The sequence below is a fragment of the Hylobates moloch genome, unplaced genomic scaffold (genome assembly GCF_009828535.3).
Source record: "Hylobates moloch isolate HMO894 unplaced genomic scaffold, HMol_V3 SCAFFOLD_14, whole genome shotgun sequence".
NCBI lineage: Eukaryota > Metazoa > Chordata > Mammalia > Primates > Hylobatidae > Hylobates > Hylobates moloch.
The window spans coordinates 19,984,713-20,009,118 of record NW_026652289.1 but is presented as its reverse complement, the minus strand read 5'-3'; the positions used below and the strand labels follow the sequence as shown (position 1 = coordinate 20,009,118).

The following is a 24,406-nucleotide window of genomic DNA, read 5'->3' as shown; positions in this document are numbered from 1 at the left end:
TTTTACCAGGCATTACAATATTGCTATGAGTTTACAAAGCTCTGTTAGAGCAGAGGAAAAAGAAGGATTTGAATTGTCACTGTACTGGCAACACCACCTAGGGATGAGGAAGACAGTATCTAATAGAATAACAAATAAAATAAGTATATGTGATTCATCAAGCTCTCCAATAAAAATGTATTTTAGAAATTATCAACATCCCTTTTGAATCATGTTTCAAAAATCACACAATCTGTTCAAACACGGATAGACCCCCAGATAAATTAGAATCTCCCTTTCTGTTACCACTCCTCTGTGGACTTAGAAATTGCCACTTAGATTTGTAAACAACGCTTAGTTTCATTATTGTAAATCAATTTGGCAGGACTTATCACTCCACAGAGAGCTGAAATAATTGAATTTCTGGACTTCTAAGGAAGAGGGTTTAACTATATTAAGGCTTCCAAAAGGAAGACCACCAACTCTTCTTTAGCAGAAAATGCCCCTGGAGAATTTTGAACCATTTCTTGATCTAGTTGCAATTGGATGTTATCAGTGGCAACTAAGGTATCTGTCTACACCTGCTGAGGCTCATAAGTAAAAACTAAAAAGTACTGTGAATCTCTGTGATAACAGAGCATAAAGCTACTACTTAAGTCTTTATTACTAATAAGTAACGGATTTTAAGAAAAAAAGAGATACTCAAATCTATCTATAGATAACCAAAAAACCAAAAAAAAAAAAAAAAAAAACAACAGAAAAATCTAAGGTTGAAGAACATATATAATTTGAGACTTCTGAAACAAAACACCCAGAAAAATCTAAGCTTGAAGAACATGTATAATTTGAGACTTCTGATCAGAGCCTTCCTCAATAACGTAAGTTTAAAAACTATTACCAAAATGACAAGATCCCATGTCAGATAGCAGAATGAGAACAAGACTATTCTTCAACTTAGTCATCCTCTTTTATCACTACAACTTCAATCATAGATGTAAATGGAAATTTCTGCTTCCTTTGCTACTTTTCTGCTTGACTGAATTTTATAATGAAAAACGTCTGTTCCTTCCAGACACAGCACGAGTGTCATTCAAATTGTACACACCAGGCAAAGAGTGAATGCATCTGTTTAGATGCAAAAATCATTTAAATATGTGTCATTATAGGCTGCAGCACATTTGCGGATGCAGCAGTTTAAAATTCTCTTAAGCAATAAAGCAAGGCATCAAATGAAAGTGCATTCAGGCTTCAAACATCTTCAGACTATGTTTTCCTGTTTGCACACAGCAAGCCCCGCCTTCCTTTCCTGACCCTGCTCAAACAGAAAGCAGTGGAACCATGCCCTAGCCCATCGTATTACCCCAAACCTCTTCCAGGTCAACAATCCAAAGTCACGTGAAAACTCCACCTTCAGTTTCACTCTCCAGGGAGCAAATATTTTGAAGAGCAAGCATTCCAAGCAAGCAGAAACTCAGCCTTTAAATCAAACAAAGCTTTAAACAGTCTTTCAAAGTAAGGTCCTGCCACACACAGAAGGCAACAGAAAGTGTTTGAAGAAGAGATAGCTCCCATTTTATATTTAACATTTAGAAATGAGAAAACTGTGTGGGATTAATGCTTATAATTAGAGGGGGTTAACCCTTATTTCAAATAATGTAGTTCCTGTCTTTCATTTAAAATTATAAAGATGACTAAAATGTACATGAAAGAAAAATTATGGTTAGGATCTGAGGTGTTTTAACCCAGAACTGTGGTTTTTTGAAGAAAATGCTGAGAAAAGATTCTGATTTGGTAAGAATATCTGGATATGAGAATCTTCTAAGAAAGGTGACTTACCATTTTCGGGCCAAAGGCAGAGAGTTTCTAACAATGATAAAATTAACAGGCCATAGGATCTTCATTCTCTAAGCTTCAGGTGACCCATTTAATGACTAAATAAAGTGTGTACTCTTTATTTAAAGGTCACCCACAAGGAAGAAAAAGGTCAGTTCCCTCTATTGAGGGACCCCCTCCCCACTCATGCTATTACACGGCAATTCTAGAGATTCACTTCATTTTTGGTTTATGTTCAAACTGTCTGGATATTTCAGGGCCTTCGCTTTTAAGTTTCCATAATAGGGCAGTTGATTATTTATATAAGTCCCTGGAAAATGGGTATTCTTAACGCCATCTAGAGTAGGCCACCTTTGGGGGAAAACAGCTAATGGGTTAAAAAAGCCAACTGGTGTACCAAGTATGTACAAAAGACATCTTTTATAACAGTTCTCATGTGCAAAAGAACATTCATTAACTATAACAATAAATAACAGGCAATATGTGCGTTTTTCCGGACCCTAAGCACTTGATAAAGCCATATTGTCATTTTACACTCATTTTTAGTAGCTGTTTAATTGGTATTCCTATATAGGACAGTTTTCTAGGTTTCCGGACTATTTCACATTCTCTTCTTCTCAGTTACAAATTTTATTACAACTGTAAGCTCTCCTCACACTGTAAGATGATAATTACATCGCTGAGACCACATCTGTTTTTTTAAAAAAGATATTTTGCAAAAAATATACTTAAGTTGAAGTATCTGAAATACTTTTCAACGTCAAACTTTGAGAGGATTATGCTTAATTATATATCTTCACATCTTTAAATCATTAAAAATGAATGCATAAATATTTCCTAGGGATTTATGCTTGATTCATTTGATTCTTACATACTAGTTGTTATTTATCGGCAGAGAAAGCAAAAGCAAAAACAAGAAAGCCAAAACAACAAAAATAATTGATTCTGGTGCTAGTCCAGAATCAGGTTGATTTCTTCAATAGTAGGGTTTCTACATTAAATTCATTCAAATTTAATTAGTTCTCTGCATAAAATCAAGGGTCTAGGAGAATTTAATAAAAGCTGAAAACAATCCTATCCTTTGCCCAAAACAGATTTTCATCCCAAATGGTACTCAGCAATAAGCCAACAGAGAAAAATGGAATAACAGACATATGCCATGTTCAAGAGTTCTCTGTTTAACCTAAGAAGCCTGAATTTGCCATTTTTTGATAAGGAACTGGTGTACATCTTAGATGAAGTATTCCATTGAGTCTGAATTCTTGGTGAAGTACCTGCAGAAAGAGGACCAGTAAATAGTATGTATGAGGCCTGGCCTGGACATAATGACTCACATCATCAATGCAGGCCTCTGAAAAACCACTACACTGATGAGATCTCCTAGCAAGTATGTGTTGTGTGAGAAAATGGACAACCCCAGGGGACTCCTATTAAACACGGATATTTAGAATTTCTGAATTCGGATTCTAAATATTTTGCAATATTTGGAATTTCTGAATCCTAAATACTGCAAAAGGTGGGCGGGGGGAGGAGGGGGAAGGGAGCCTGAAAGGAAAATGGAGGACAGCAGAAAGAAAACCAGAAGAAGCAGAATGACATCAGTGTGGGGAGAATGCACCCATCAACCGGGCCCGATGCCACTGAGAGACTGTGGAGGACACAACAGTGCCCAGTGAGTCCAACAACCAGAATGATAGCGAAGAGCTCATTCCCTGGAGCTCAAGGAACAGATGCCTGATAACAGGTGACTGTGGAGGGAACTGGAGGTTACGAAGATCACACAGGAACTTCTGACTACCATATAAAGAAGCGTATCTGTGAAGAGACAGAGCGAGGGTGGAAGTTAAAGGAATACACAGAGTTGAATGACTGGAGTGAGGGGACCAGGGAGCTCTAAAGAAGAGGAAAAATATGAGAAGGCTAAATACTATTGAGATGTGAAATTAAATACAGGGTCAGTAGGCCAAGGGTCTTTATGAAGTCAAAGATCAGATACCATGAGGTTAAAGGACCTACTGAAGAAACTGTGTGCATGGACGCCCAGGAATTTAGGCTCGCCTAAGAATTTAGAACAAAGGTGGAAAAAGAAAACTAAGCTCAAATTATTTAAATAGTACAACAGGGTAACTTCTTGACATACTGAACATGAGCCTATTTATGTTAAATATGCTTAGAGAATATCATTAGTCCATGGCTTACAATCAATTCTAAGCTTTCAAGAAAGCAAGAGCTACAGGACCTATTCATAAAAATATAGCAACATTGGGAAACTAATTATCTTCCCAGCTGATAAAAATACCATCCAATAAATAAGGGGATCTTCAGTGACATCCAAACCTTCAAAAAATATATTTTAAAATGTTATACCGTATTCTCACAAGGTAGTTAACACTAAAAGAAAAGCTTTGGGGGAACTGAAGCTGGGTAATATTCTTGAAAATACAGGTACCTAATCAATCAATAAAGAGAATGCCCTCCAAATTTTTCATGGCATAAAAATACTTAAAGCTTTAGGAGGGGAGTACCTACATCTATTAATACATCAAACACCTACTGAAACGCCACATTCATGTAATCACTGAATAAAGACATTAAAATAGGATGACAGGAGTTCATGTTTAGCATTTATAAATAGTATCCTAACCTTTAAGGTACAACATAAGACTCTGAAATTTCTAAAATCTATTATCACTGAATAATATTTAGAAGCAGAACTTTCTGTTAAAATTAATTCTTAAGGCCAGGCATGGCGGCTCACACCTGTAATTCCAGCACTACTAGGCCAAGGCGGGTGGATCTGTTGAGGTCAGGAGATCGAGACCATGGTGGCCAACATGGTGAAATCCCCTCTCTACTAAAAATACAAAAATTAGCCAGGCATGGTGGCGTGTGCCTGTAGTCCTAGCTACTTGGGAGGCTGAGGCAAGAGAATCGCTTGAACCCGGGAGGCGGAGGTTGCAGTGAGCAGAGATTGCATCACTGCACTCCAGCCTGAGCGACAGAGCGAGACTGTCTCCAAAAAAAAAAAAAAAAAAAAAAAAAACAACCTTTATCATTAGCCTTAAAAACTAAGGACAATGAAACTATTACAAACGAATCTAATGGTATGTTTTATCTCTAAACACAGATGCCTCTGATACATTGACTTTTTACTAGACACGTGTAGGATAGGTTTAACCCTATTTCTGGAGTTGAATGTTCTTTTTATCAAGATCCAAAGACACTTGGTTTCTTCTCTTCTGAGATCCCTATGTTACTTCTTGGTTGTTACATAAAACCTGCTCTTCCTTTGTTGATCAATAAGGAGTAAGTAAAGTAAATGATTTTGCCATAATCTCAGAAATTATTTTAGGCATGTGAAACTGCTGCTCCACATCTTCTGTCTTTCTAATGTTTCGGCTATTCTTTCTTTTCCCTTTCCTTTTCCAATATTCGGCTACATTCTCAATTCATTCATTAAATATATATATTTATTAAGTATGTACTATGTGCCAGACATGTTCAAGCTCTGGGAATATTTCAGTGAATTAACAAAAGTCTCAATTATCGAAGAGCTCACATTTTGAACAAAAAACAATTATTTCCCAATGTTTGAGCACCGCAGGAAAGGGTTAACCATCAGCATCATCCACTACTTATTCACAATATAGCTGTACAATGATTGTTTCCTTTCATTAGGCCCTCAAAGCCACTGATTATAATACTTTCTCCCAACCTATTACCCTACAAGTTTGCTAGTAAAATTCAAAGATGACCAGGAGCTATTTGCAGGATACTACAGGCTACGGAAGTATTACTCCAGAGTATAATCAGTTTTTTTTCCCCAATCCAATTGTATCATCTATTAAAAGAGCTAACATAATAAAAAGCTATATCCTATGCCCAGAATTTACAGCGTAACAAGGACTAAGCAAGCAGGTATCTTAGAGGTAACTTTAGCATATTAATGACATGTGCAGTACAAATAAAACCACATGGAATGTACAGATATTTTTCTGGACATCGAATAAGAGAAATAATCACATGAATTACTGTCTTTCCAAATCAAAAATCTCTACAAGTGTTCCAACTTTAATGAACCAACTTAGTTCTATTCTAATTTTCTATTATTATTTCTCAATGCTACCAACACAAACTATTTTCCCTGGAACATCCCCATGAATATATTTATTTATTGCATTTTTTTTTTTTTTTTTTTGAGACGCAGTTTTGCTCTTGTCGCCCAGGCTGGAGTGCAGTGGCACAATCTCGGCTCACTGCACTCTCCGCTTCCCGGGTTCAAGTGATTCTCCTGCCTCAGCCTCCTAAGTAGCTGGGATTACAGGCGCCCATCATCATGCCTGGCTAATTTTTGTATTTTTAGTAGAGACGGGGTTTCACTATGTTGGCCAGGCTGGTCTCGAACTCCTGACCTCAGGTGATCCGCCTGCCTCGGCCTCCCAAAGTGCTGGGATTACAGGTATGAGCTACCACACCCAAGCCCCATAAACATTTTTAAATCTACACCTCTTCATTTTCTTTACATATCCCTCAGGATCCACATCATGGCTCTACTTTCTTTCAAACAACTTTTACCATATGCGCCAGCTCACACTACCATCTCCCTACCTCCTCCTATGCTCACAACAACCCCTCATATGACTTACATTAAAAAGTTTACAATTATTCATTAGGATTGGAAGTTTCCAACAGATTCGTAGTCAGGAGAGACTATTCAGGGAACATGAGTCTAGTTTTGATCACATTGAGTTTGAAGTTCCTGAACAAACACCTGTCACTAAAGAAGTGAAGATAAATATTTCTAGAGTAAAAACAATCACAAGTACAAACCTCTACAACATCTTACACAGGGAAATTCAGCCCTAAAGTCTATCAAATGGGCATAAAGGTAATTTTATATATGTATAATCGTAAGTTATAGCCAAGAAAAAGCAAACATCTTGTGAAGTTGAGATATAGCATACAGCAAACTCAGCTCAATTAAACCACAGGTTAGCTTTATCGAATTCAAAGTTAGGATGCCTTTAACAGTAACTTGACTTGCAACTTCTAAGCTTGAAAGAAATTTTCGGCTGGGCGCGGTGGCTCACGCCTGTAATCCCAGCACTTCGGGAGGATGAGGTGGGCGGGTCACGAGATCAGGAGATCCAGACCCTCCTGGCTAACACGATGAAACCCAGTCTCTACTAAAAATACAAAAAATTAGCCGGGCGTGGTTGCGGGCGCCTGTAGTCCCAGCTACTCGGGAGGCTGAGGCAGGAGAATGGTGTGAACCCAGGAGGCAGAGGTTGTAATGAGCCAAGATTGTGCCACTACGCTCCAGCCTGGGTGACAGAGTGAGACTCTGTCTCAAAAAAAAAAAAAAAGAAAGACAAAAGAATAATGGCCGGGCGCGGTGGCTCACGCTTGTAATCCCAGCACTTTGGGAGGCCGAGGCGGGCGGATCACAAGGTCAGGAGATCGAGACCACGATGAAACCCCGTTTCTACTAAAAATACAAAAAAATTCGCCGGACGTGGTGGCGGGCGCCTGTAGTCCCAGCTACTCGGAGAGGCTGAGGCAGGAGAATGGCGTGAACCCGGGAGGCGGAGCTTGCAGTGAGTCGAGATCGCACCACTGCACTCCAGCCTGGGCGACAGAGCGAGACTCTGTCTCAAAAAAAAAAAAAAAAAAAAGAATAAAAGAAATGTTCCAGATGAAAACAAATGTCTGGAAACCTTAAACTCAACTTCTTCCTGCCATCAAATATAGGCCTCCTTGATCGATTTCCCCATAACAAGAGGAGGTCATAAAAATCATTCATGGCCATCTCATTTAGTTGTCTCTTCTGCAACTTACTCCCTAAACTCTGTGCTTAAATAGCTATTCTCCTGATTTTTCCACTGTAGGTCTTCCCACTGTGGAACATGAGCCCACCCTTTTCCCTTCCCACCATCCTACTGGTATAGTTTTACCCCATATATAGCATTTGTATTGTGAGTCTGCCAGAACGCTCATACTTGGGCGTATTTTTATATTTGTATCTTATGACGCTGTTATTTTGTACTTTTGGCTTTTCTTTCTCTACAGTTAATATTTGCCCCATTTAAAAAACTTTACTCATTTTCTATGCATCCATCAATACTGCATCTTTCCCAAACTCTCCAGTAGAACCCTAAAAAGCATGCTAAGTACAGGAAAATCTTTAATGCAGGTAATGCATCAATGCCATTTTTTCCTGGAGGCCTCTCTCCTGGGACCAGCCCTGTTCGTCTCCTCCAATCTGGACTAGCTGCTCTCCAGACGGTTGCACAGCTGTTGCCTGAGATTTCCCTTCACTATAGGGTTTCAAAGCCAAAGCCTAAGACTCACTGACAGGAGAAGGGAAAAAAAAAAAAAAAAAAAAAAAAGACAGACACTCCTGGGATGCATCACCAACAAGTTGAAATTTATCAAGGGATATGGAAGAGGGAATGTTTAATGAAGCCACTCAGTGACTAATATGATAAAAGAGAAAGATGACAGAATTTATCCTTTGACTGAACACTAAAACAAATATTGAGAACCTTCTTTGTCAAGTACTAAAATATGAATATTTCCTAACAGCCTTTGACAATGAAATTAAAATATGTCTTAACCTAGACTGTAGATTCATCTTTATGTCATTTCTTATATCCATGATGCTTTTTTGTGTACCTGAAAAAAAGCATATTCTTTCCCTCAGTGCTAACTGAGAACTGGCTTAAAAAAATCATTCTTTATTTAAGTACAAACATCAAATAACTTTTCAAAAATATAACGTGAGAAAAAAAATTGTCCTTAATTTCATTTCAGTATTCCCTTCATAATAAGTAAATAAACAGTTCTGCTTTTATGAGTATTATTTGGAATTATAAAGATATGCTGTACCTAATTCACAATAGTAAAACTGAAAAATTTTAAGTCCACAAAAAAGCATTTGTTTAGTTCTTTTCCTAGGGAAGAAATACATCAAAAGTTCCCTATAATTTATTATGAGAAGTCTATGTCTAATATATTTTACATATTTATATACTATTTTTAATGTAGTTCATTATTTAAAACCTAGTGAAAGCTTGGGTTTCATGGCAAAGGCTGAAGTTAATTCAGTTAATGCCATTTTTTTTATGTTGGATGTAAGCTACTCTTCTACCCCAAGAATCATAGTAACAGCTGTCTGTACCACTCTAAACACTTCCTTAAATTTCATATTCTTCATCTGGCTACAATTATCCACATGGCATAAACCATACAGCTCTCAATCCCAAAATCTTAAGTTTTGTCACACGCAAATTCTGTTTTCTACTACAGCTGTCTGGAAAGTTATTTACTGGCTTGAATGGTTAAAAAAAACCATCAAACTCGGCAGGGTGTGGTGGCTCACGCCTGTAATCCCAGCACTTTGGGAGGCCGAGGCGAAGATCACCTGAGGTCGAGAGTTCGAGACCAGCCTGACCAACAAGGAGAAACCCCGTCTCTACTAAAAATACAAAATTAGCTGCGCGTGGTGGCACATGCCTGTAATCCCAGCTACTCGGCAGGTTTAGGCAGGAGAATCGCTTGAACCCAGGAGGCGGAGGTTGGGGTGAGCTGAGATTGTGCCATTGCACTCCAGCCTGAGCAACAAAGAGTGAAACTCCGTATCAAAAAAAAAAAAAAAAATCAAACTCAAGACAGTATCTCAAAATTTTTATTTGCTTTGGGAAAGGACACAATGAGAAGTGGGTTCTACAGACCAAGGGGAAAACTTTCCTTTCTCTGCTTGGGGTAGGGACTGATGGAAACACAGTGCTTGAGAAAGATGCTCAGAAGCGGCTAGAGTAGAAAAAGAACTTTGAAGAGAGTCCACTTTCTTCTTCGATTCCTCATCATAACCATTTGTAATCATTTACCTCAGAATAAAAGAGAAAATTCCACAACAATAAACACAGCTTGAGGTTAGCTAGAAATATTGCTCATATTAAATTTATGTTAAAACAGCAAGCTGAAATGGTGTGGGAATTATCTAATAATTCCCAAGACTGAATTACGCAGCTATAAAGCAGAAGCAGCTGTTTACTGGTTGGCCCAGAAAAGTTCACGTTTCAGACCACCAGATCAGACATAACAGTACTAATTCCTCATACAGGGAGAAATTTTTGAAGACTCAACATAACAGAAATCCACAGTGTTCAGCTGATATGTTATTAAATCTGACGGCATTTTTTATGGCATTTTTAAACTATGACACAGCTTCAGGAAGTCCTGAAAACTTGAGCTTCTAAAGGCATTTTTGTCATTTTTATATAACATAGATGCAAAAAGCTGAAAAATGTGACCATGACTGTGTGAAATTTAAATGATACTTCACTTTGGTTTTTTTTACTTCTGTGGATGCCAGTGTCTGTCTTAGTCTGTTTCTCCCTATATATACTGTATATGGAAACCAACTAAAAGCCTATCAAGGCCGGGCATGGTGGCTCACACCTGTAATCCCAGCACTTTGGGAGACCAAGGCGGGTGGATCACCTGAGGTCAGAAGTTCGAAACCAGCCTGGCCAACATGGTGAAGCCCTGTCTCTATTAAAAATACAAAAATCTGCTAGGCATGGTGGTGCACGCCTGTAATCCCAGCTACTTGGGAGGCTGAGGCAGGAGAATCACTTGAACCCGGGAGGCAGAGGTTGCAGTGAGCTGAGATCTCGCCATTGCATTTCAGCCTAGGTGACAGGAGTGAAATTCCGTCTCAATAAACAAACAAAGCAGTATCCATAAGAAATTAACACAAAATATGTTTAGCTGTCCATTTCAAAGCAAATGACAGGGGTTATAATTCGCTTGTAACACTTAATAATCTCAAAGTTTTGATTTGTGAATTCCATTACCTCTTGGAGAAAGCTACAACACACATATAATTAGTGGTCTAACTCAAATAGTGCTGGAATTTCCTACAGAAATGGCTAAGCATGAATAACCAAAGTCGCAGGTGATTCCTAAGATTCTGCTCATTTTTAAAGTTTTTTTTTTTTTAAGTTTTTTGTTTCTTTCTGCTCATTTTTTTTACATGACTGAATAAAAATAGCTTTAAAAAAATTTCCGGCCGGGCGCGGTGGCTCACGCTTGTAATCCCAGCACTTTGGGAGGCCGAGGCGGGCGGATCATGAGGTCAGGAGATCGAGACCACGGTGAAACCCCGTCTCTACTAAAAATACAAAGAATTAGCCGGGCGTGGTGGCGGGCGCCTGTAGTCCCAGCTACTCGGAGAGGCTGAGGCAGGAGAATGGCGTGAACCCGGGAGGCGGAGCTTGCAGTGAGCCGAGATGCAGCCACTGCACTCCAGCCTGGGTGACAGAGCGAGACTCCGTCTCAAAAAAAAAAAAAAAAAAAAAAAAAAATTTCCTGCTTTCCGCCAGGTTGTGGTGGCTCATGCCTGTAATCCCAGTACTTTGGGAGGCCGAGGCGGGTGGATCACGAGGTCAGGAGTTCAAGACCAGACTGGCCAAGGTGGTGAAATTCCATGTCTACTAAAAATACAAAAAAAAAATTAGCCGGTAGTGGTTGTGGGCACCTGTAATCCTAGCTACTTGGTAGGCTGAGGCAGAGAATGGCTTGAACTCAGGAGGCAGAGGTTGCAGTGAGCCAAGATCGCACCACTGTACTCCAGCCTGGGTGACAGAGCAAGACTCTATCTCAAAAAAATAAAAAAAGGAAAAAAAATTCCTGCTTTCCAAAGATTACTGATATCTTTTACTGGAAAATGGTTCCTAAAGACCATAATCTAGGTGCAGTACTGGTGTTTACCGCTACTGAGTTGGTCTTTTAGGCCTTTTCATTATTTTTAGGCCTGCAGTGGACAGTATTTATGGGGAAAAATGTTATCTGAAATCTACAACGATATGTTATACTGAGAAATGATACCTAAAAGTCAAACTCATGACTACAGGGTATCTTTTTAATAGATTATATGTTATATGTGAATCTTCTTTTTCCACATCAAAAATTCTGATTCTCAAATACATGGGATGATTGAATTAAAATATCATACAACTATTCACTTATGTTACACCACATTACTTATGAACCAGGCTCAGAATTACACACTAATACTACCACCATTAATATAAAAACAGTTGTTTCTTTATGCACATCTTCTTCTCATTCTTCCCCATTAAAGTTACTGTCACTTGCGTCCGTGTGAAGAGGCCACCAAACAGGCTGTGTGTGAGCAACAAGGCTGTTTATTTCACCTGGGTGCAGGCGGGCTGAGTCCGGAAAAGAGTCAGTGAAGGGAGACAGGGGTGGGGCCATTTTGTAAGATTTGGGTAGGTAGAGGAAAATTACAGTCAAAGGGGGTTGTTCTCTGGCGGGCAGAGGTGGGGGGGGTCACAAGGTGCTCAGTGGGGGAGCTTTTTGAGCCAGGATGAGCCAGGAGAAGGAATTTCACAAGATAATGTCATCACTTAAGGCAAGGACCGGCCATTTTCACTTCTTTTGTGGTGGAATGTCATCAGTTAAGGCAGGAACAGGCCATTTTCACTTCTTTTGTGATTCTTCACTTGCTTTGGGCCGTCTGGGCATATACATGCAGGTCACAGGGGATGGCTTAGCTTGGGCTCAGAGGCCTGACAGTTACAGAATCTCTTTATTGTCACAGCATATAGCTGTGGAATACTATATTACCATACTTTTTACCATCAGTGAGTCTTAGTTTTTATGTTTCTACTTAATGCTCATTACCCATCCTTATATTAGTTTTTCTCTAGGTATTTTGGGTATCTGAAACTTGTTCTCTAGCAGATTCTACAGGAAAATAATGTTAAAATATGCCCTGAGTTATTGTACGTTGATATTTATTTCATGTGATCATATCTGCATGTCAGTTTGATTAAATATAAAATCCTTGTTTTGGCTGGGCATGGTGGCTCATGTCTGTAATCCCAGGACTTTGGGAGGCTGAGGTGGGTGGATCACCTGAGGTCAGGAGTTCGAGACCAGCCTGACCAACATGGAGAAACCCCTTCTCTACTAAAAACATAAAATTAGCTGGGCGTGGTGGCACTCGCCTGTAATCCCAGCTACTCAGGAGGTTGAGGCAAGAGAATCGCTTGAACCCAGGAGGTGGAGGTTGCAGTGAGCCGAGATCACGTCATTGCACTCCAGCCTGGGCGACAAGAGTGAAACTCCATCTCAAAAATGAATAAAATAAATAAATAAATAATCCTTGTTTTGCATTTGCTTTCTTTGATATCTTAAATGTTGCTTTATTTTCCTTTGGCATAAAGCAATGCTGTCAAAAAACTCTTATTAAAATATAGTTTCTTTGTAAGTGAAAAATAAAAATATTTCCTGCCCTCAAAAATTATAAACTTAGTTACCAAAAAGCAAAAAGTACTATGTGTATACATAAAAGCAATATACATTCATTACCATCTTGAAAACAACTATTTGGATATAAACTTTAAAATTATAACATAATAGTATTCATTATAAATGAATGAAAATAGTAATGATTTTTAAAAACTACTACTCTTATCATGACCAATTACCTCTTCTTTCTGAAAAGTGAACCATGTTCTTCTACACATATCCTTTCAGTTCCTACCTTAAAGACTTTCTTGACCCTCTGTCTGAATACCTAAAATACATCTCCTTTCTTGCCTTGAAATCTTATCCTTGAAATCTTGGCTCGCAATGCTACTTCCTGTCAAGTCTTCCCTAAATTCCTGAGCTGAAATCCCATCCCCCTTCAGGCCCACTATCAACTCTGTAAGAGGAAGGCCCACATTTCACCCACCTCTAGGGGCTCACACACTGTGGGTGATCAATAAAACGTACACAATGAATACATAAGTTTGACCTTTTATTGGTCAATTCTGTAGGACTTATTTCTCTGAGAATATTCAATTAACTGCTTCCCAAGGTGGAAATTTGGAAAATATTTAAAATTGTTTAAATAGATTTATATAGTAATTATTTTAAATGGTTTTAAGTAGAAATTACAGGCACTTCTACTCTATCAATAAAAAAATCATAGCTAAATGTAGGGGTATCTATGCTTATGTTAAACTCAGGATCATAAATCAGTATTAAAATTCTCCTCCATATTTTCATAAACAATTATGTGGCACATATATTTTATTACACCAACTATAAGATTTGCAAGGCATTCCGCCAATAACTGTTATGTAAAAATCAACTAAACACAAATTTATCTACCAGGATGTTTATCACAGCATCATTTATAACAACTATTACACCACCACAAAATAAAGAAAACCAGCTAAATGACCATAAAAAAAGAGTAAACACATTAGAGTGTCTGGTGTGATGCTACATTAAAAATTATGCTCTCCAAGAATATTTAATTTCACAGATAGAGTATTCTAAAAATGTTAGGTGTAAAAAGCAAGTCACAAAACAGGAAACTATTATATAACACTAAAAACAAAAGCAAAACATACATGCAAAAAATGTAGACTGCAAGGAAGCCAAATGGTTTTGATTATTTTTAGCTACTGGTTGTATTTTCTCAACTTTGTACGTTGAATATATGTTACTTTTGTAATCAGAGAAATTTCTTTTGAGCACAGATTTGCAATTCTTAGCATGTACTACAAATGAGATGTCCATTAGCCTTGCTATTCATTTTTCAAAGCAATTACTAGCAAGCCTTGGGACAAAATCATGCCAAATAAGCTGGATTTCTTTTTCTCACCTATCACCTAGGACCTAGAGATAGATAAATTCTGTGCTTCAAGAAAATATCAGCAAAGCCAACTCATAAGGCATAACAGCAGTTTTTCAAAAGTTATCGTTTCTTTTTAATTTCTCCTGTTACTTAATGACACCTGAATACAACTCCAGTAAAGAAGACAAAACCGAAAATCTAATGAAGTATAAATCACCCATGCTATTAGAGCTCTTATCAATCAAAACATGAGTTGTTAAAAGTCCCAGAAAGAGGACACAATACCAGGTACACTAATTAAAATGAAAAGAAACAAAATTGGAAATGGAGCCAAGAAACACCACTACGCTTCCTTCTTTTCAAAGTGCGATTCTTAAAAAAGTCAGTCTCCTCGACTCATCCCCAGTCCTGAGTTTTAGAAAGCAAATCAAGCAGCAGCCAGTGCAATCGAGGCAATTATGGAACTTGGGACAGGGCCAAGGAAGTGCGGCAGTGAGCCATGGAGGATGACCTATCTAGAAGGACACCATTGTTTTTTTGTTTTTTTTGAGACTGAGTCTGGCTCTGTCCCCCAGGCTGGAGTGCAGTGGCGCAATCTCAGCTCACTGCAAGCTCCGCCTCCCGGGTTCACGCCATTCTCCTGCCTCAGCCTCCCGAGTAACTGGGATTACAGGTGCCCTCCACCACGCCCGGCTAATTTTTTTGTATTTTTAGTAGAGACGGGGTTTCACCGTGTTAGCCAGGATAGTCTCAATCTCCTGACCTTGCAATCCACCCATCTCAGCCTCCCACAGTGCTGGGATTACAGGCGTGAGCCACCGCGCCCGGCTGAAGGACATCATTTTTATAGGTGTTCTTGCTTAATCAAATGGAAGAGGGCTTCACTTTCTAAGTCTTCCTCACCCAGAAGGAATCTATGAGATAAATGTAAGCTCTTCCCATTCTTCCTTCTGGCCTGAAACAAATGTGGCTGCCATATGCAATTTTGGAGGAAAAAAAATTAAGGAAGATCAAGAATCTTCCTGAAGAATTAGTGATGATTAATGCTGCTTAAATTTTGTTGAAGATCGTATGAACAAACGTTATTTTCTTTTATTTTGGCAGCATAGTGTTTTTAAAACTAAAGTGTATTTTCCCATACTGTATGTATACAGCTCATAAAGTACAACTACCACGAGATAAAACAAATTAATGATCATTCTGTGTCGACTTTCAAGTCTTTTGACTTTTTTCTATTATCCTTCAATGGTACTACATACAAATACAAAATTATATGTACTGATTTCACAGTCTATCTTTTGCTGATTATAAAAGCTACTCATTTATTATACAAATTCATAGAAAATTGCTTAAATAAAATCAAAATCACCTGTAATCCCACTGTTTGGAGATAAACACTGATAAGATTTCTTTTCCGGACATGTTTTCTTTTACTTAGTTGAGAATCAGACTGCATATACTGGTTCTGAAGCATGATAAACGTGGACCATTCAAAGGTCCCATGGGAAGGCCACATATAAAGGAGTCCGATGTCTCTCCAAGGATGGCTGATTAGCCTTTCCTGATGAAGAAATGCCCAGCAATTCTGGTCATTCCTTATGAGACCATGATGTAAACAATCAAGAACATTCAAGAATTTGCATCCTTCTTGTGTGCAGCAGCCAGGCTCATTAAATAATGAGAATGATGATGTCATCGTTCTCATCACAGTGCATGTATAGGTCCCACACATGTATCTCCCATGACTTCAAAATTAGTAGGATTTACACAGTGCAGGTCAGTGGGGACAGGAGGCGCCATGGGCACCAATTCTCTAGCACACCGGATTACATACGGGGATTTACAAGATCCTTAAAGTCTACAATAAAAATGTTTTTCCATTCTCATCTCCATCTTTAAAGTTCAGTGAACTCTCATGTGACATTTCTGACTATTGTGTTGTACTGATGTGTCTCAAGAGAATTGTTGTTTACATGAATTCAAAGAATGACCCTGGTATAATATGTCATAGTATTCAAATACATCCTCTCCATGCTAAAGAAGATAGCTGTAGATAACTGATACAAAGGCAGCCAAGAAACCCAGAAAACAAGGCATGCTTTTCCTAAAATTGTATTAAAACAATACAATTCAAAATAGGAATTGAATACCTTCCTCATTTGACCGTATCTGACAAGATTTCTGGTCATTACTACTTCCACATTTGGAAAGTCTTCATTACAAAATGAAATAGAATGACATTTAAGGTAAAACTCTTTAACTTGTAATTCCTTTTTTTGGATTAAGGTATTAACCTGACTTTGCCCCAACAATTCAACAGTAATTTATTTTACGCAATGTTCCTTGCTTTTGCTGGTCAGAGACAAGTACAGAAAAGTGCCAATTTTAACAGTGGATCTATTACACCATGAAGAGCAGTCATTCAAATGGAAAGGATTGAAAGCTTTGCAAAGAAAATATTCTCCTTGAGTAATAGTAATGATGTGCTTGAATCACACATGAGATAATTAATAAAATGTTCATATGATTAAGATGAATCTTACCCTCTGGGTCCAGAGGCACTACCAAAAGCAAAGGGTGAGATGAGAAAGCCAACTTATTCTCAAGGGAAATTATCCACTCCATGGGAAGAAAGTGGCAACAGCAACCTGACATACTTTCCCCATGCAGACAAGAAATGTACAGCACATATGCCCAAGGCAAAATATTACAGAAAAATAACCCAGTGCCACACTGGATCCTTCATCTGATAAACAGCTTAGGAAGGTTGTATGCCACACATAACAAGCATTTTTCTCTCTTCAAGTTTTGTTTTGAATTTTAACACGCTTAATGTTCAAGACAATCTTCTTTTGTTTGCTAGGTCAGTAAAAAAAAAAAACTCTTGTCTAAAACATGTATTTGGATACAGTCAAGAGATTTTAGAGCATACTTATGTTAATGCTGAACAGTAATTCTTTGTTAAGCAGGAATAATATGTAAGAATGTTACCTACTACTACTATAAAGTAGAAAACATATCACATGGAGATTTATCCTATACTAGGTCTTGGTTGTCTCCTTTGTCAACGCAACGATAGCTGTGAGTTTCTTTTTTAGTGTTATTTATTGTCTCTAATTCACAGTGAATATTTGTTTTAAAACAAATTTTTGTGTATACTGTAAAAAACACTGGACCAATAATCAAGAGATCTTGGACTGTAGTGCTGACTGTAGTGCTGACTCTCCCGTTTATTTGCTGTGAGTTATAGCAAGAGATCCAACCTCTCTGGATCTTGGTAGTTGTATAGCCTGTGAAGAGAGACTAAGAACTAACACTGCCTGCTATCAAGTGCAAGTAAAATGTACATGAGTTACACGTATGTCCCTATGTTACCTATGTTAGACCTATTGAAAAATCTATGTTTTTTCAATTCCTTTTCCTGAAAGACAAGACATGCTCTGCATACTCTACCAGGTTATTTTATAAACTCTGTATAATACTCTGGGTTTGAGACCTTTGAAAAATTTGCCACTACGTAAGAAAAAAGCAGCGCCTATATTCCTTAATTCTAATCTAAGGTTAATGACAAAGTAAGAGACAACATATGGTCTACTTGTCATATTAGGGTCTAATTTCAGGTCCAATGGAAAAGGACCAGTGATTCATAAAATGAGAAAATACGGTAAAATGATTCAAATAGGCCAAGTACCTACAGGAAATTGCGAATGATTATCTAGTCCCATAGTAGTCAAGAATAGTTAGTGTCAACATGCTTATTTCACATCAGACACTAAACCAGAACTGAGAAATTTGCTTAACATGTCGCAAGTGACCCATCTTCTTGAATTATGTACCTCCACATCAAAGGAGCCCAGAATCTGTTCAGAGGATGAAAGAGAAATGTGATAATGGCTGATGGCAAAGCCTTGGCAGGAATAAACTCCTTCCCAGAGAGAATTATTTTATGGGCTTCTCTCCATTTCTCCTTGCCAGTCTCCAGCCTGTGCATCACAGCTCTGTAATTACTCGTCAGTGGAATGATATATTTTCAAGTGGTTCTCTTTCCATAATGGTTAAAAACATAAGGTGAGGACAGGTCATTAACTTTACTATCAAACAGGTGTTTGGTAGATGAGATTAATTATTTAAAACCACATTACTTAGGCTGTTGTTTCCCTAAATGGTGCATAATGCAGTGTATCACAACAAATACAAATATTTGGACAGTCTCCATGTAATTATAATAGTATCATAAAATCTTCTGACTTGATATTGTGATCTGAGAACATCTTTTATATCTTTTATTACTTGTTGTACTGTTCGTTCACTTGGAGGTTTTTTTGTTTGTTTGTTTTTGTTTTTTTAAGAGACTGCCCAGGCTGGTCTCTAACTGCTGGGCTCAAGCAATCTTCCCACCTCGGCCTCCTACAGTGCTGTGATTACAGGCTTGAGCCACCATGCCCAGTGGAAGGAGAGCTTTTCAGAGATGAGGAGGCTTGAAGAGCAGGGGCAAAGGAAGTGATCAACAGATAGGATAAAATAGACCTGGGGTTCAAAGGATATTTGCTACAACAATTGGCACTAGGTGGTAAATAACAATCTTAATGTGAATTTCATCTTTCCATCAACTTTAATACAAATCATTCTGAATAGAATATGAAGCAGAAAGATCTATGTAAAATGATAAGCTCACTTCTGAAACATGACTGCAGTTTTGAGTGTCATACCAGGAGCAATAATGCCTATCCAAAGCCCTACCTGTTCTCAGTGAGCTTACATTCTAATGAAAATATATTTGGAATACTTCATAGAACAGGTAAGTAAGAACTAAAAGAAACAAATCATTAACGAAGCCTGGCCCATCAAATTAACAGACTCATGATCTGCTTCCTAACTTGCACTGAATTGTTCAATCTCTGTGTGTTATTTCTTGGTGTAATAACTAAGTGAGTATAAAATACACAGTTCCTGGAGACAGATGACTTCTATATTTTTTTGAGTAGGAGTTCTGTATCTAGTATTTAAGTGCTGCTTATTTTCATCTAACTAAATTGTACTTTTTGATCAACCAGAAAAGAGTTAAGAGGCCTTATAAAGCATATAGGTACAAGGAATAAGGAGGAAAAAGGAAACTCTTGAATTATCAAATGTTTAAGAATCTAGTTTTCTACACTCTCTTCGTCAGTTTCATTGTGAGTAAATTACATTGTAAGTAAATTCACCAGGTGAAATCTTCTTTCTAATGCCCAGTGTTTTCATTTTATGCACATGAAGGTGTCTCAAATTATGCACATGAATGAACAGCAATCAGTATGCTCTTAGGACATTCGTTTTTGACCATATATTACATAGATCTCCAGAATCTTCAGTAATTATCCTTACTTTCTAAGTTTGCTGTTGGATTTTCTTTGAAATATTCCTTTTAACCTTTATAAGAAGTCATCAGAATGTACATCAATATTTGTCCACAATCTCCACAGACAATCTCTATATCCTTATTTACAACCTGCCTACTGATTTAATACACTTGTGGAAAACATCTAGATGTAAGATACCAGAGCAAAGAACTTGATTTCTGCAATGACTGGTCACATAAAACAACAACTAGGAACAGACTAATAACCAAGTTAGATTAAATATGGAGTATGACAGTTTCCAGAGGAAAAGAGCACGATACCACATAAAACTACTCAATTTTTTAAAATAAAAGGTTGAGGTAAATTTGAGGTTTGTGACAAAACAAACACTAAACATTAATGATCAGACTGTTTCCTCCAGTTTGATGTAAGCAGAAAAAAAGCCTTCCCAATTCCAATTCCTCTACTATCACCAAATAAGACGAGTAGTTATTGTAGAAAAGCCTTTTTTTTTTCTTTTTTTTTAGAAATTAACAAAATGCTGCAGCTTCACATTAGATTCTTTCTTCTAGAAAGTCTATGTGAAGAAACACACAAGGCCCCAGTTCATGAGAATCATCTATGGGATACGGTAAAATAAGAATTCCCGGATCCGCTACTATAGGCATTTTTCATTCAGGAGTCCTGGGACTGGCCCAGGAATTTGCAATTTCAGTAAACACCCTGGGTAAATTCATTCTGAGGCAGGGAACTCAAAAATACTGCTCCTGTAGTGTCAGTGCACAGAATGTAACTGCAAGAGTCCAAAACACAGTACAACACAGAGTGGCAATGTGTTGAAGAACAAGTCTGTGTATGTGACCTAACAGGAGCATCCTCTTTTTCCTCCCTCAAGACCAGGCCCCCAGTCAACACCAGCTTCACAGCCGGCCGGCTCACCTAAGCAGCGGTAGGGAATCACAAAGTGGGGATGGGTCTTGCACTGCTTGCGGCCCCGCTTGCACCAGTTCTGGATGGTCACTGGTTGGTTGGCTTCTACCACATTGGTGATCTGCAGTTCAGGGTAGACCTGGGGGAGCACACAAAAAGAATCAATTGTTACTTGAGGCAGGGGCTGGCATGTACAAGCATCTAACGAGCCTCCACTGTAAGGTACAGGTGGAGTGTCCCTTATCCAAAATGCTTGGGACCAGAAGTGCTTTCAAGGTCTCTGACTTTTTCCGATTTTGGAACATCTGCATTATATACTTACTGGTTGAGCTTCTGAAATCCAAAAAGACCAAAATCCAAAGTACTGCAATGAGCATTTCCTTTGAGCATCATGTTGACACGCAAATAGTTTTGGGTTTTTGAGCATTTCAGACTCTGGATTTTTAAATTTGGGTTACTCAACCTGTACTGCTATCCCCTAACAGTCAAGCCTACTCTACCTCTGACCAAGCTAAAGAAATTCAGTAGAAAGAAAAAGATGCAAATGACAAGCATCTAGCCATTCTATTCAAAATATTAAGCAATGCAACTTTTAATTTATTGCACTCATTTAGACTTAAAATATTATTTTTCCAGAGGAGCTAAAATAGAAACAAGAGGGGGAAAGGAGGGTTCTTACAAGCAGGGGGTGATTTTTGATGTGAAATAAATTGGTGTAGGATAATAGTCTGTAATGTCCTAAACAAATGTTACAGTAGATATGGCTGGGGATATTATGTTTAGTAAAATTCAACCTCCCCCTATATCTCACTAATCGGACAAACATTTTACAGGATATGACACATAGAAAACTTTCTATATAAAAATCCTGTTCTTATTCCAAGTAATTTACATGAAAATAATTTATCGAAAAGTTATCAAGGGTGTCATTTAGATAAAAATAAACTCATGAATTCTCTTTGCTCCTATAACTAAGTACAAACTCTTGCTTTGATTACTGTTGTGAATAAATCATAGAGTTTAACTGAGCACTTAGAATGAAATGTGAAACTCGATCAATTAAATCACATTTGTGAACTATCAAACCACTTCTATTTATTAATGAGTAGAGATTTGAAAGAAAAACATAAACGTAAAAATCTATTTCAAAAATGTGCATTCCCTTGCATAAATCTTGCATTTCAACAGGGTGGCTGTTTTGCCAGATAAATAACAATGAATAGAGAAGTGATGGTATAAGCAAGGGAATGATAAGAATGCTGGGCCATGCAATCTCAAGTGGCAAAAGTGAGAACATGAGGGGAATAAGACACAGGTAAAAGGTGGTAGGACCAGTGGAGTTTGAGTCCACTGATCACACTCCAGGGGCTAAAGAATGTGTGGCGTACAGGACTGGAGAAAGTGAGGTGGTAATAAGTAGTACTTGCAGAGTCAGATAATTGAAATTAAAATCTTGGAGGAGTTGCAGTGAATGGTCATTGCAAGGAGTATAATACGACTATTGTAAGAAATGGGTGATGGAGAATGATGAAAACAAGGTCACTGGAGGGATAAGAATCATGAACTGACAAACTGGAATATTGGAAGGATCACTGAGATCAATATTAGGATCACTTAAGAATCAGCAAATGAGCGGCTACACCGGATGACAGCAAGGCAGGAGCTAAAATCTTCAAAGTCTGAGTGGTGCACATCGATGAGGTAGAAAGAGGTGTGGGGATGACCGACAGGTGGAGGAGCAAAGTGATTTGTCTGAAAGCACGCACTTCAAGCTGAGGTGGGGGAGGCTTTTAGGGAAGAGAAAGGAAGAGTGGTTTGGAAACAAAAACGAAGAGGAAAAGAGGACATTCCCACCTCTAGGGGCAACGCTGTGAGGATTTTGAGAAAAAAAAACTTCGACCTGAGAAGGCTACAGGAGAAGCAGCGCCTTCTTTGGAGGGAGAACAAGGTTTCTGAGCAAGATAACGTCCGTGGGGAGTTAGATGATACACGGAATTTCGCTTATGATTGTCCATGACATTCAGAGGGCTTGGCAAATCTAAACTAATAATCCCTTATCTCTGAATAAAAGTAACCGAATCAGGTTGAATTTACCGCTTCCATTTTAATAGTTACGGTGGTAGAAAAACTATGCATGGGCTTTATATGTCAACTGAGCGTGACTCAATCTTTGTCTAAAAAGTTGATATTTTGTTCATTGTGGAGTTTTTTTGTAGTAATTTTGATTTTTAAAAATATTACATTAAAAATTCTTAATCTCAATTCCTGAGTGCCTTGTTTACCTCACCTTAGTCCCAGACCCCAAAAAATCAGTTAAAAAATAAGGTACTGTGAATGGATAAATAACACTATGGGGTACACACCTAGACAATGGAATGTTATTCAGCACTAAAAGGAAATGGGCTATGAACCCATGAAAAGACATGGAGGAACTTAACTAATATTGCTAAGTGAAAGAAGCCCATCTGAATAGGCTCCATACTATGTGACATTCTTCCCACTATACGACATTCTGGAAAAGGCAAAACTATGGAGACTAAAAAGATCAGGGGTTTGGGTAGTTGGTGGCGGGGGGAGGATGAACAGATAGAGCACACAGGATTTTTAGGGCAGTGAAACTACTCACTGTACATCACTACAGTGATGGACATACGTCATTATACATTTGTCCAAACCCAAAAATGTATACCACCAGGAGTGAACCCTCAGGGAAACTATGGACTTTGGGTGCTAATGATGTATCAGTGTCAGTTCATCAATTGTAACAAACGTACCATTCTGTGGAGGATGTTTATAATAGGAGAGGCTAAGCATGTGTGCAGGTAGCAAGTACCTTCCTCTCAACTTTTCTGTGAACCTAAAACTGCTCTAAAAAAACTGTCTATTTTAAAAACAAAAATTTAAAAATAAGGTATCAATCAGTGTAGCAGCAGGGGATAAATTCAGTGGTAGAGGTATATGCTATGACAACACACAAAAAAATCTCTAAATCAGAATCCTGGGGTGGGTGTTGAGAGAGTTATTCTTGAAACCACTGCCACAGTAACCTAGCTCCAAAGGGATCCAGCTATTAATACTTCTCTTTATTTTACTTTGTTCTTAAGTATCTTAATATCTCAATGCAGGCACTTTAGATCACAGAAAATGCTCAACTTAAAAATGCCACTAAAAATTTAATATTCCCATGGCTTTTTTCCTATATAATGAAAGGTGAAGTGGCTTTTTGTACAGGAATATAATTCTCCCACCGTCTTTACTTGTTTATTAGATCACAAAGCTGCAGCACTCATGAGTCATAAACTGTATGACACTTGAGAGTCCACCCTGAGGGACATGACTTTATGTGCAGTAAAGTGTGAGTTACTGCATTTTTCTAAAGGGTTCTAGCTGCCACTTCACTGAAAGACAACCCTGCTGAGAATTTCCTCAGGAGTCATCGGTTTTCTATAAACCCAGTAGCAGCCACATTCACATCATGGTTCCCTCTATACAATTTTAAACCAACGAATTGTTTGTAGGGTACAAACTGATTACCAGGAGAAAAGGATCTCTTTTTCCTGTTGGTTGCATACCATCTTCAGATTCCTATGGTAATAATTGGCGCAACAAGGCAGTAACTGATTAGGTTGACTATTTCCGAGTAGGTAGAATTGCAAATTGA

The 24,406-nt window shown here is 38.1% G+C and overlaps 1 protein-coding gene across 6 annotated transcripts in view; it reads right to left on the bottom strand.

Moving 5' to 3' along the window:
* Positions 1-24,406, bottom strand: part of APP (amyloid beta precursor protein) — a 287,239-nt gene that overhangs the window by 184,541 nt on the left and 78,292 nt on the right. For all 6 annotated transcript variants that reach the window (XM_058427839.1, XM_032174825.2, XM_032174826.2 and 3 more), the window contains exon 3: positions 20,755-20,884. In XM_058427839.1, the coding sequence (XP_058283822.1) occupies positions 20,755-20,884 (130 nt within the window). The remainder of the gene's footprint in view (positions 1-20,754; positions 20,885-24,406) is intronic.